The 12,602-nt window shown below is 36.4% G+C and overlaps 1 protein-coding gene across 6 annotated transcripts in view; it reads right to left on the minus strand.

Moving 5' to 3' along the window:
• MID1 (midline 1) overlaps positions 1-12,602 on the minus strand; it is a 453,084-nt gene that overhangs the window by 19,470 nt on the left and 421,012 nt on the right. For all 6 annotated transcript variants that reach the window (XM_007500937.3, XM_056808078.1, XM_056808079.1 and 3 more), the window contains exon 7: positions 7,626-7,769. In XM_007500937.3, the coding sequence (XP_007500999.1) occupies positions 7,626-7,769 (144 nt within the window). The remainder of the gene's footprint in view (positions 1-7,625; positions 7,770-12,602) is intronic.

Raw genomic sequence — 12,602 nt, forward strand, 5'->3', positions numbered from 1 at the left:
GTTGTATTTGGAAATGTCAGGACTTAACTATATTGGTTTGGCTAAGTTAAGAAACTAGAAAAAAATGTGCTAAGAGAGCTGCATGTGTTCCCAAGTCAGGTCAGCACCTGCACCTCTGTTTTACATCAGCCCTGGGAGGACCAAGTCTGTTTAGCACCTGAACAGTAAATGAGGCAGACCTGAAATGTAATGCCAGTTCCTTGCATGCAGTGCCTTCTGGCAACAGGTGCTGTGCATCAAACATTAGGCAGATAACTTTCCTGAAGTCATTTAATGTAAATTCCCAGTTCCCAGACACTTACCCACTGTACTGTGTTTATATTTGCATGTTTTATGTGCTTAGGTATTTAAATACTTTATGAATTAGCCAGCTGGAAAACCATTTTATCCAGCGACTAACTTTATGGAGTAGATCCTGAAATGCAGCTTATTTTAGCAATCCATGATGGGATAATGTTGCTTGACCAAAGCTCCAAGATCATTCAGAGATTCGAGAAGCTTTCCTATATTGTCCTTATTAGGACGACAGAAAAATGACTTCAGAGAAATGGGTCAATTTACATTTTTTACTGTTTTCCATATTCTAATTTCTTACATACAGGGATGATGCAGACCAAAACAATGGAAAAATAACTTCAGAAAAATGTGTACAGTATCTCTCAAATGATAATCCTCACACTCTCCTCCTTTACATAATAACAATAAGAAGAAGAAGAATTGCATGTGGGAGGTGGGAGTACTGTATGTATACAAAGTGATTTCATATGTACAGTGAAAAGGCTGAATTTCAAGAGAGAAGACTTGGGCTAGAGTCCCAGCTTTTACTATTTTCTATCTCTGGACCTAGATAGATCATTTGTTTTTGTTTTGTTTTGTTTGAAAATTTTATTTAATTAGTCAATTTAGAACATTTTTCCCTGGTTACAAGAATCACAGTATTTCCCTCCCTTCCCTCCCCCAACCCCTTCCCGTAGCTGATGCACAATTCTGCTGGGTATTAAATGTGTCCTTGATTAGAACCTATTTCCATGTTGTTGATGTTTGCACTAGGATGTTCATTTAGAGTCTACATCCCCAGCCATGTCCCCTCAACCCATGTAATCAAGCAGTTGTTTTTCTTCTGTGTTTCTACTCCCACAGTTTTTCCTCTGGGTGTGGTTAGTGTTCTTTCTCATATATCAGATTGGGTCATTTGTAAAATAGGGGCATATAACACTTGGCCTTTTAAGTAGGAAGGTACACATGATCCAATCTAGAGTCTTATGGGTGAGCTAACATATATGGAAGGACTTTATAAACTGTATAAAGTAAGATATTACTGGGCCCACATATAAAAACTTGAGGTAAACAGACACAGCTAGAAATTATGATCTTTACCTTACAGATGAGGAAACTGGGGCTGAGAAATTTTACTGGTAGACCCCTTTTGTTAAGTTGAACTCTTTACAAATTACATTTTCCAATTACAGGACAAAGTCACTCAAGGATTTTGGTCCTTGGTTCTTTTAATGTAGGTCAATGAAGAATTTGATTACTATACTCTTTGGGAGCAAATTATGATTGTATTCATTTTACTTGCTTTTCTGAACCTATAAAACCTTAATTCTCCCTGTATGCACTTTCTTGTACCTCCTAACATTTTTAAAAATATAGCTTTTTTTTTGAGAAAATTACTCTGTTCTATAGCTTATCTCTGTGCAGTATCCATCCCAGGACACTAAGACTATTTTGAACATTAAGGCAAACCACATCCGATTCATCAATAATTGCCTCATTCATTTAAAAAACAAGCTTTAAATATGGAATTCCTAATTAGCTTGTGTTGGCTTAGCATCACATTCCTATACCCTCTGCAGCTGAACACCTGTACCATCACTGTGCCCATTAGAATGCACATGTCTGCTTCCAGTCTGAGATGCTGTATTGTTAACCTTGTTTTTATTACACACAGAGAGCTCTCTAGACACATAAATGGTCATAGTCCTCTGATACAGCCATAGGTCTGTGACCCCAGATCAACCAATTTCCATTCTCACTTCCAGAGTCAAATCAAGTCAAGAAAAAAAAAAATTTAAGGAAGATCAGTGGAATAGACTGGGGGAAAACGACCTCAGCAAGACAGTATACGATAAACCCAAAGATCCCAGCTTTTGGGACAAAAATCCACTATTCGATAAAAACTGCTGGGAAAATTGGAAGACAGTGTGGGAGAGACTAGGAATAGATCAACACCTCACACCCTACACCAAGATAAATTCAAAATGGGTGAGTGACTTAAACATAAAGAAGGAAACCATAAGTAAATTGGGTAAACACAGAATAGTATACATGTCAGACCTTTGGGAGGGGAAAGGCTTTAAAACCAAGCAAGATATAGAAAGAATCACAAAATGTAAAATAAATAATTTTGACTACATCAAACTAAAAAGCTTTTGTACAAACAAAACCAATATAACTAAAATCAGAAGGGAAACAACAAATTGGGAAAAAATCTTCATAAAAACCTCTGACAAAGGTTTAATTACTCAAATTTATAAAGTACTAAATCAAGTGTACAAAAAATCAAGCCATTCTCCAATTGACAAATGGGGAAGGGACATGAACAGGCAGTTCTCAGATAAAGAAATCAAAACTATTAACAAGCACATGAAGAAGTGTTCCACATCTCTTATAATCAGAGAGATGCAAATCAAAACAACTCTGAGGTATCACCTCACACCTAGCAGATTGGCTAACATAACAGCAGAGGAAAGTAATGAATGCTGGAGGGGATGTGGCAAAGTAGGGACATTAATTCATTGCTGGTGGAGTTGTGAACTGATCCAACCATTCTGGAGGGCAATTTGGAACTATGCCCAAAGGGCGACAAAAGAATATCTACCCTTTGACCCAGCCATAGCACTGCTGGGTCTGTACCCCAAAGAGATAATGGACACAAAGACTTGTACAAAAATATTCATAGCTGCGCTCTTTGTGGTGGCCCAAAACTGGAAAACGAGGGGATGCCCATCAATTGGGGAATGGCTGAACAAACTGTGGTATATGTTGGTGATGGAGTACTATTGTGCTAAAAGGAATAATAAAGTGGAGAAGTTCCATGGAGACTGGAACAACCTCCAGGAAGTGATGCAGAGCGAGAGGAGCAGAACCAGGAGAACATTGTACACAGAGACTAATACACTGTGGTGTAATCGAACGTAATGGACTTCTCCATTAGGGGCGGTGTAATGTCCCTGAACAAATTTCAGGGATCCAGGAGAAAAAAAACACCATTCATAAGCAAAGGATAAACTATGGGAGTGGAAACACCGAGAAAAAGCAACTGCCTGAATACAGAGGTTGAGGGGACATGACAGAGGATAGACTCTAAATGAACACTCTAATGCAAATACTATCAACAAAGCAATGGGTTCAAATCAAGAAAACATCTAATGCCCAGTGGACTTACGCGTCGGCTATGGGGGGTGGGGGGGAGGAAAAGAAAATGATCTATGTCTTTAACGAATAATGCTTGGAAATGATCAAATAAAATATATTAAAAAAAAAAAAAGAAAAAAAAAATTTTAAACCCTCACCTTCCATCTTTGACTCAATACCATTGTATTGGTTCCAAGGCAGAAGAGTGATAAGGGCTAGGCATTGGAGTTAAGTGAGTTGCTCAGAGTCACATAGCTAGGAAGTGCCTGATACCAGATTTGAACCCAGGACCTCCCATCTCTAAGCCTAATTCTCTATCCACTGAGCCGCCTTGCTGTCTCCTTAAGAACACTTATTAAACACTGACTATATTCTAGGCATTATTTGAAATGCTGAGGATATAAAGAAAGGCAAAAGAGAGTACCAGAAGCTCACAGCCTAATAGGTAATTCTTGTCAGTCTCTTCTCGTAAACGCTTCACTCAGATGGGACCCACTCAACATGAAACAGTTATTTCTCTGGCTCACTCGATATTACATGAAAAGAAATACAACAAAATTTTGGCTTTTGATTCAAAAGAATATTTGGGCTCATTAGATATACAATGTGGAACTGATCATCAGCCCAAGAGGGAATAGGGAGGGTACCAGTGCAAAGAGGCATGTGGATGAACCTCAACTCAAAGGGTTCAAACTAGCTTTCTTATATATAGAGATGATGCAGACCAAAATAAAACAGAACAAAAAAGACAGAAAAGATCTTTTGGTGTTTTTCTTTTTAGAAGGGATAATCCTTTTAAACTTTATATATCTCAGAGATTATCCTGGGGGCAGCTAGGTTACTCTGTAGATAGAGAGTCAGACTTATCAATGGGAGGTCCTGGGTTCAAGTCTATCCTCAGATATTTCCTCTTAGCTGTGTGACCCTGAGCAAGTCACATAACCCCCAATGACTTGACCTTACCCCTCTTCTGCCTTGTAATCAATACACTGTATTAATTCTAAAATTTTAAGAAAAAAGAAAGAAGAGATTATCCTCCTTCTTCAGCATCATAGCAATTTAAGATGGCTTTATTAAAAAATATACTGAGGGCAGTTAGGTAGGTAGCACAGTGGATAGAGCTCTTGGACTAAAGTTGGGAGGACCTGGATTTCAAATTTGGCCTTAGACCCTTCCTCCTTGTGTGATCCCGGGCAAGTTAATTAATCCTGATGGCTTAGCTCTCCCAACTTCTGTCTCAGACATAAGATAAGGTTTTAAGTATATGCGACATTAATTATTATTATTAATAATTTTATTTACTAATTCATTTTTTATTGTTCTGAACTCCTTTAGTCTTTTAAAAAATGCTATCTTGTATTTATATAGCACTTTAAAGTTTCCAAAGTACTTAGCAAAAAGATATTATTTTATTGTTATAACCATGGAAAGTAGGTGTTATTATTATCCTCGTTTTATAAATGAGGAAACTGAGGAAGAAATTAAATGACTTGTTCAGGGTCTTCTTGACATCAAGTCTGGTATTCTATTCACTGTGCCACTGAATTGTCTTACTTTCTTTTACTTTTATATTTTGATTTGAATGACCATTACCATAGAAACACACACCCATGTACATTTATGTACAAACCCTGAGGAGCTATATAAATGTGAGTTATTATTGTAATAATTATTTCCACTGGTCCATGAACTGAAACTGTTCAACTCTATGACTAATTTTTAACTAGATTACTAAATTTTTATTTTCCATTACTACACTATAAACGTTTTGAGGATAAGGATTATGTTTTATTTGATGTCTTATTCCATATAGTAATCAGCACAGTGCTTTACACATAAAAGGTACCCAATAAATTTATTGAAAGAAGGCAGGAAAACATGCTGTCCAGTAAAAAACAAATAAACTCAAGATCAGTCTGAGCTAACTTTGCCAAGAGAGAAAAAAAAAGTAGTTGAATATGACTCCACTTCTTCCTTTTCTGGTGCTATAAATGTGTATCTTCCTATTTGGATAAAAGGATAAGGTAAAAAAGAATTAAAAGTAATTTTTCTTTCTCTTTTGAAGACAATTTGACAACCCCTCTGCCCCATGGAAAGCCTACTTCTTAATTAATTTAGCCTGAATTTTCCATAAGGTTATTTTTTTTTTATCATATTTTAGTGCAAAAAAAGGCAGGCTCCAATTTATGGCTATTACATTCTAAAAATCCATTTGTAAGTCAGTTTTGTACTCTGAAGAAATTTTACCAAAGAAATGAAGCCTATATAACTCATCAAAAATTTGGTGGAATTGTAGTTCTAAAAAAATAAGAGTTTAAGCTCTGAAATCAAAGTTACATGGCATATAGTGAAGAGTGGGAATAGGAAATGAAGAATGAAAGCCGGTTGAAGGCAAGAATCATTCCAATTTTGCTGTTATATCCCTCAGTGCCTAGCTCAGTACTTGGCACAGAATAGGCATGTGAAAAATAACTTGTTAAATGAACAAAAGAGAAAGAGGAAGGAGATGTTTTAAAATGTAGAAGAGGGAATATCTTTTCCATATAAAGGAATGGTTTTGCTCAGTTGTTTTCAGTTGTGTCTGACTCTTTGTGACCCCATTTGAGGTTTTCTTGGCAAAGATACTACAGTGGCTTGCCATTCCCTTCTCCAGCTCATTTTACAAATGAGGAAACTGAGGAAAATAGGGTTAAGTGACTTGCCCAGCAGGGTCACACCACCACTAAATGTGTGAGGCCAGATTTAAACTCATGAAGATGAGTCTTCATGCCCAGTCCTCTATGCACTGTGCCACGTAGGAGTAGTCCTGGCTAATGTTTTAAAATTGGCAGTTTCTTCTCCCTCTTAAGTGTCTCCTCCTTTTGGGCTTTTAGTGACTTCAAGTTCTAAACCCTCCCAGAAGGACCCTTACGGACTTTCTTTTCCTGTTTCCTTAAAGTATATAGTTCTAAGATTATCAAGTTCCCTTCTCTTTCCTAACCTAATTCAAATTCTCATTCTGTCACTACAGTTAACTTCTTTAGATTGCAAAGATGAAAGCAGCCAGACTTAATTAAATGATACAAAAAGCCAAATAGAGGAATCTGCATTTGTTAAAGAGGAGACTCCTTAATGACTCTAATTGGTGTAATACTTTTAGGCAGGAGGCACACTCTGAATAGGCCACCCCTCACAGTATTCTCAAATGCAAACCAGACCAGAAAATATATGAGTCTCAAAGCCTAGACCCAGGTGATGAATACAGACCAGGAGATGGAAGGAACAGTAGGAGAGGCATGATTTTAAGAGCAGGATGAGAAAAAGGGCTCTTTGTGCTTCTTAGATTTTAGAGTTTTAAGAATGTCTGTTTTACAGACCCCAAAATTAGTTATGGAGGAAACTAATGTAAATAATAACAATAACAACACATTTGTATAGTATATTCAGATGTGTACATTTTATCTCATTTGATCTTCCACAATAACTCTGTATAGATGCCATAATTATCTCTATATTATATTGTTCAGCACAGTACCTGGTTAATAAATGCTTAATAAATCTAAATACTTATAATTTAATAATGAATATAAAATTAATACTTAGAACTTAATAAATGCTTTTTGACTTGACTTGAAGCTCAAAGAAATCAAATGATTTGTCCAAGGCCATGTAACTAGTAAGTTTCAGAGGCAGAATTTGAACCCATGTTTTCCTGACCCCAACCCCAGAATGCAATCTAATACTCTAATACTACAGGAGAGAGGCAATGAATTTGAGTAAATTGGTGCAAGATCCCCTCCACTATTTCTACTTCATGATTTCATTCCCTTATTTAGAACTTCTTCCTTCCTTCCTCTCTTCACTCCTTCCTCCCTCCCTCCCTCTTCCTTCCTTCTTTTACTCCTTCCTTCCTCTTTTCTCTTCCTCCTTCTCCCTTCCCTTTTTCTTTCTTTCCTCTCTCACTCTCTTTCTCCACCCCTCCCCACCCCACTTCTTTGTCCTCAGAAAGTGGTACCTCTGGAAGATAAAGTCAAGTCATCTCTTTATCCAGGGAAGGAACCTAGGCCAGACAATGGCAGTGACCCTGTCCCCTCAAGGTTGACATGCCTGGCCTCATGTTATATCCCAAATACCTAATGCCATCTCTGCCTTTTGAATTCTTACCCTTAAAAGGTCATCTAAAAGTGCCCTGATTCGGTTAAGAAATGAGGCAGATATGTAGTACTTACTAACAACATTAGCTTGTCCAGTAAAGATAGTATACTGAAGCTCATATGAAACCACACTAAACTCATCATCGGAGGTCCAGTGCACAGTGATGGTGTCGTACGAGGCCGTACAGAGCTCTTCTCTAATTGTTGGAGAGTTGGGAGCTGTTCGGAAGTGAGAATAAGAGATGATTAGTTAACTGACTTATCTGAGACCAGAATTCCAGAGGATTCACAATAAAGATCAGTGCTTCATAGACACCCACCTCAACCAATACCAGTGCATCTGAGTTCAGGAGATTTTCTCTGAAGTTGAGCAAGGGGATTTTTTTTTTCATTCCTTTCACAGAATGGCTAGAGAAGGTGAACAATACTCCTACTGAGCTAGGATGCCATTTTACCATTCCATTAGATAGAGGAAGGCAAACTACCAGAATTTTCTTGGCATATAAAGGGAAAAATCTGGAATAAACTGCAGAACTATGATGGCTATGATTATATGATGCCAACATATATTAGAAAAAATATTGAACAACAGAGATAATTGGATTTCTCACTTTACAATGTATCAGGGTGTCCTAATCATTTTTGTGCATTATGGATACCGTCAGAAATACAGTTAAACCTATGAACTGAAAGTATAATTATCAAAAATGTGTTTTGTAGGGAGCAGGTAGGTGGCTCTGTGGATTGAGAACCAGGGCTAGAAATGAGAGGTTTAGTTTCAAATCTTGCCTCTGACACTTGTGATGATGTGTGTGATCCTGGGTAAATCACTTAATCCCCCATTGCCCAGCCCTTACTGGTCTTTTGCCTTGGGTCTAATACACAATATTCTAAGATGGAAGGTAAGGGTTAAAAATATTTTATGCATATAAAATTATATGTTTTATATATTATATTATTGATACATTATAAATGAATTTAAAATAATATTAATTATGCTACATGTGTTTTTATATTACAAATAAAAATCTATTTTAAAAAATCAATTCATGGCCTCAAGGTTAAGAATCTCTGCTCTAGATTCTCAATACCATGTATGTATATCACTGATTCATGCAGGTCATTCCCCCCTGAACTCATTTCATCATTCATTAAATGATTTTTCCAAAGGAAAAATGTTGTCATAAAATCATTGATATCCATAAATTTCTTCTCTGCTCTTCCCTCTTCCCATTTCTTTCAACAGGGAAAAAAAAAAGAATTGTCATATAAAGCATGATAGGAAATCTTGGGAAATAGTTTGTCCTCACCAGATAGATAATAATTTCCTGGGTATGTATCATAGAAGCAAAATTTAGAGCTGAAGGGGACCTTAAAGGACAACTAGTCTATTCCACATTCATCACTGAATACAGATGAAGAAACTGAGACCATGAGAGGCTAAGTTATTTGCCCAATGTCACACAGACAGTGAATGACAAAGTAGATTATCTCAAACTCAGTATGTCCAAAATAGAATTTCCTATCTGAGAAGTAGTTATACAGAACAGAGGAGGAGTCAATAAGATGTAAGTTCAAATCCTCCCTCTGGCATTTTGTAGTTGTTTGCCATTATGCAAGTCAACCTCTCAGCTTCGGTTTGTCTTCAAAATGAAGATAATAACATCATGGATCTCACAAAGTTATTATGAGGTTCAAATGAGATCATCAATGTGGAATGCTTTGCAACTCTTAAAGTGCTATATAAACGGTAGCTATAATTATCTTTCCCCCTTCTTTGTAGTTTCCCTATTACTATGGAGGGTACCACCCATTTACACAGGCTTAAAATCTCAGTGGCATTCTTAGTTCCTCATTCTTCACTCTTTTTACATATAGACAACAGTCTGTGGCCAAGTCTTATCATATCTACTCCAATGCCAAAGTGATGTTCATAGAATTTTCTGTTTTTTTGTTCAATTTAAAATGCTGCTTTCTAGTCATCTTATTTCTTCTTCAATCTTTAATTTAGTCTTTAGTCTTTTATTTCCTTCTCATCATTCTAGGAAGCTGGGTGGTACACTGAATAGAGTGCTAAGACTGGACTTAAGAAACTGCATCTTCCTGAGTTCAAATCTAGCCTTAGACAATTACTGGCTATGTCACTTGACCCTATTTGCCTCAGTTTCCTCATCCATAAAATGATCTGGAGAAGGAAATAGCAAATATTCCAGTATTTTTGCCACGAAAACCCTAAATTGAGCTTCTTGGTGACATTGACTTCTTTCAGGACTTTCAAATCTTAATTTCTACAGGGGACCCTTCTTAGTCCACACTAGCTACTAATACCTCTCTTTTCAATATGCCTTTGATCTACTCTGCATATTTCCTATATGTACACGTTGTCTCCCACACTAGAATATGAGCTCCAAGAAGGCAGAGTCTTTTTTCTCCCTTTGTATCTCTAGCACTTAGCACAGTGTCTTAGTAAATACTTTTGTTGTTGCTATTGTTGTTTAGTCATGTCTAACTCTTTGTGACCCCATTTGGAGTTTGGCAAGGATATAACTGTTGTTCACCAATTTCCTCTCTAGTCCATTTGACATATGAGGAAACTGAGGCAAGGAAGATAAAGCGATTTGCCCAGGATCATATAGCTAGAAAATTTCTGAGGCCAGATTTGAACTCTCAAACAGGAGTCTTCCTGAATACAAACCTAGTGCTCTATCTATGTTACTGGCCTACCTCAGCAAATAATAGGTGCTTAATTAATATTTGTTGGCTGACTGACTTTTTCCAGGTACAGAGTTGGAGTATCTGCCCTCTGAGGTCTCTTCAACTCATATGCTATGTAAGGTATTTCTTTCTTTAAAGTACTCAGAGGAAAAAATTCTTTAATCCTTTCTAGTAATTAAAAAAAAATCTTACCTTCTATATTAGAATCAATACTGTGTATTGGTTCCAAGACAGAAGAGAGGTAAGGGCTAGACAATGGAGGTTAAGTGACTTGCCCAGGATGACACAGCTAGGAGGAGGCTAGATTTGAACCCAGAGGGCTGACTTTCAAAACCACTGAGCTACCTAGCTGCCCCCCTTTCTAGTGATTCTTTAAGAAAGATTTTTCCTCTTTACTGATACTCATGACCATTTTCATGGGTGAGAAAATAGAATAGGGGAATGACATTTTTCATTAATAGTATGTTTTTGAAGTTTATCTATAAGTAATCACTTATGAGTTCAAGTAAATTTGCACAATTTCAAAAGTGCAATAATAGATTTCAAAGGTTAGAACTGCTGTCTATAATAATTATCTGACCTAAGAGACATCTTTGCTCTAGATATGAGATTCTTAACTTAGGGTTCATGAACTTAAAAAAAATACATATTTTAATAACTATATTGTAATGTAATTGCTTTCTTTTGTAACTATGTATTTTATGCATTTCAAATATTCTGAGAAAGAACTATTGGCATCAGACAGATGCAGATCAAAGCAAACTATCTTTCACATTAGTGTATTTACAGTTTTATTTTGGGGTTTTTGTCTTTATGTTCTTACAACAATGACCATTGTGAAATGGGTTTTGCATGAAAATAAAAATAAAATATTCTGAAAAGGGATCTATAGACTTCACCAGACTGCCTAAGGTATCCATGACACAAAAAAGATTTGAGTAAACACAGGCCAGATTTGAGACAGGACTTGACAAGTACTTAAAAAAAAAAAGAAGGATATAGCTTTAGGAAAAGGTTAAGGATATCCAGTCACCTCAGGGCTCATTGTAGAGTTCTGTTGCAGACCGAAATGCTTATGAGAACACCTGGAATGATACCTAGATCAAAGATACCCAAGTTTTAAGTGCAAAATCTATAGTGTTCTCTCAAATGTAATTTTGAATTATCCATTAGCTGTCAGATACAAATCCAAAACTCATTCCATTTGAATATTATCTATTTGACTATAAATCAAGGAATCCACTGAAGAAGTGCATGCCATGGTAGAAGAGTCAAGTGCAACATGGAATTGGTTAATTATTTTCTTGTTCTTTGTAGATATGGGACCAGAATGATATATATTGGTTTTACAATATTAATTCTCCTTTCACTTTAAATCATAGGTTGATAATCTTAGATCGACAATTAAAGACATTTTCTCCATTTTTAAAAACAATATAGATGCATCTATATCTATGTGTAGGATTGAATCTGCAGAATAGAAACAGAGTACTGTGTGACACATGGTAGCCACAACAATCGGGGAAGGAATGTCACCTTTCTGGTTTATTAACTTGATGTGTCACTTTGAGGCAAGTGACAAGTTAAAATAATGGCTTTCCATTTCAGAAAAAGGCATTCTTGCTGGCATTAGATATTATAACCTTTCTTTCATCATAGGATTTTGTGAGGAAAGCACTCTGTAAACTGTCAAGCACTACGTATGAATACAAGTTCATATTCTTAATTGAATGGAAACCATTCAATGGTAAGCTTTTTTTCTTTTTAAAAATATTCACATTTAATAATCTACATATCATGAAGCCAAGTATACTGCTATGGTACTAGCGAAAACTACCTTTGCCTCTCTTGCTAATAGGATACACAAAACAGTAGCAAACATTGCCTAAACACTTTCTTTCCAGCTCACACATGTCTGATAAACTATTTGGACTTGGCAGCTTCAGTCCAACATTGTGTGATGCAAGGAAGGTCTATGTTATGTCTAGAAATAAATCAAATTTCCATCTGGAATTGAAGGTTAACAAGGTGTAATTGATGGGAAAAGAGTTCTTTAATAGGTATCCAGATGTGGACATCAGCATGGGATAAACACCAATCATGGTGAATGGAAACACGGTTTTGGAAACATTGATCTCAGACTGACAGATCAAACACATGCCAAGCCCAGAGGACAATCTACAGTTACAGTGACCATATTTTCCAAACCCCACATTGAAATACTTGGTCTAAGGAAGAAAATTCTTCATACTAAGCCTTGAATACTATACTCTTCTTGAAATAACACTGTCCTGGCACATGCTGCTGTTATATACATGAATGAAACACCTTGTGCTT

Source organism: Monodelphis domestica, chromosome 8 (genome assembly GCF_027887165.1).
Source record: "Monodelphis domestica isolate mMonDom1 chromosome 8, mMonDom1.pri, whole genome shotgun sequence".
In the NCBI taxonomy this organism is placed as follows: domain Eukaryota; kingdom Metazoa; phylum Chordata; class Mammalia; order Didelphimorphia; family Didelphidae; genus Monodelphis; species Monodelphis domestica.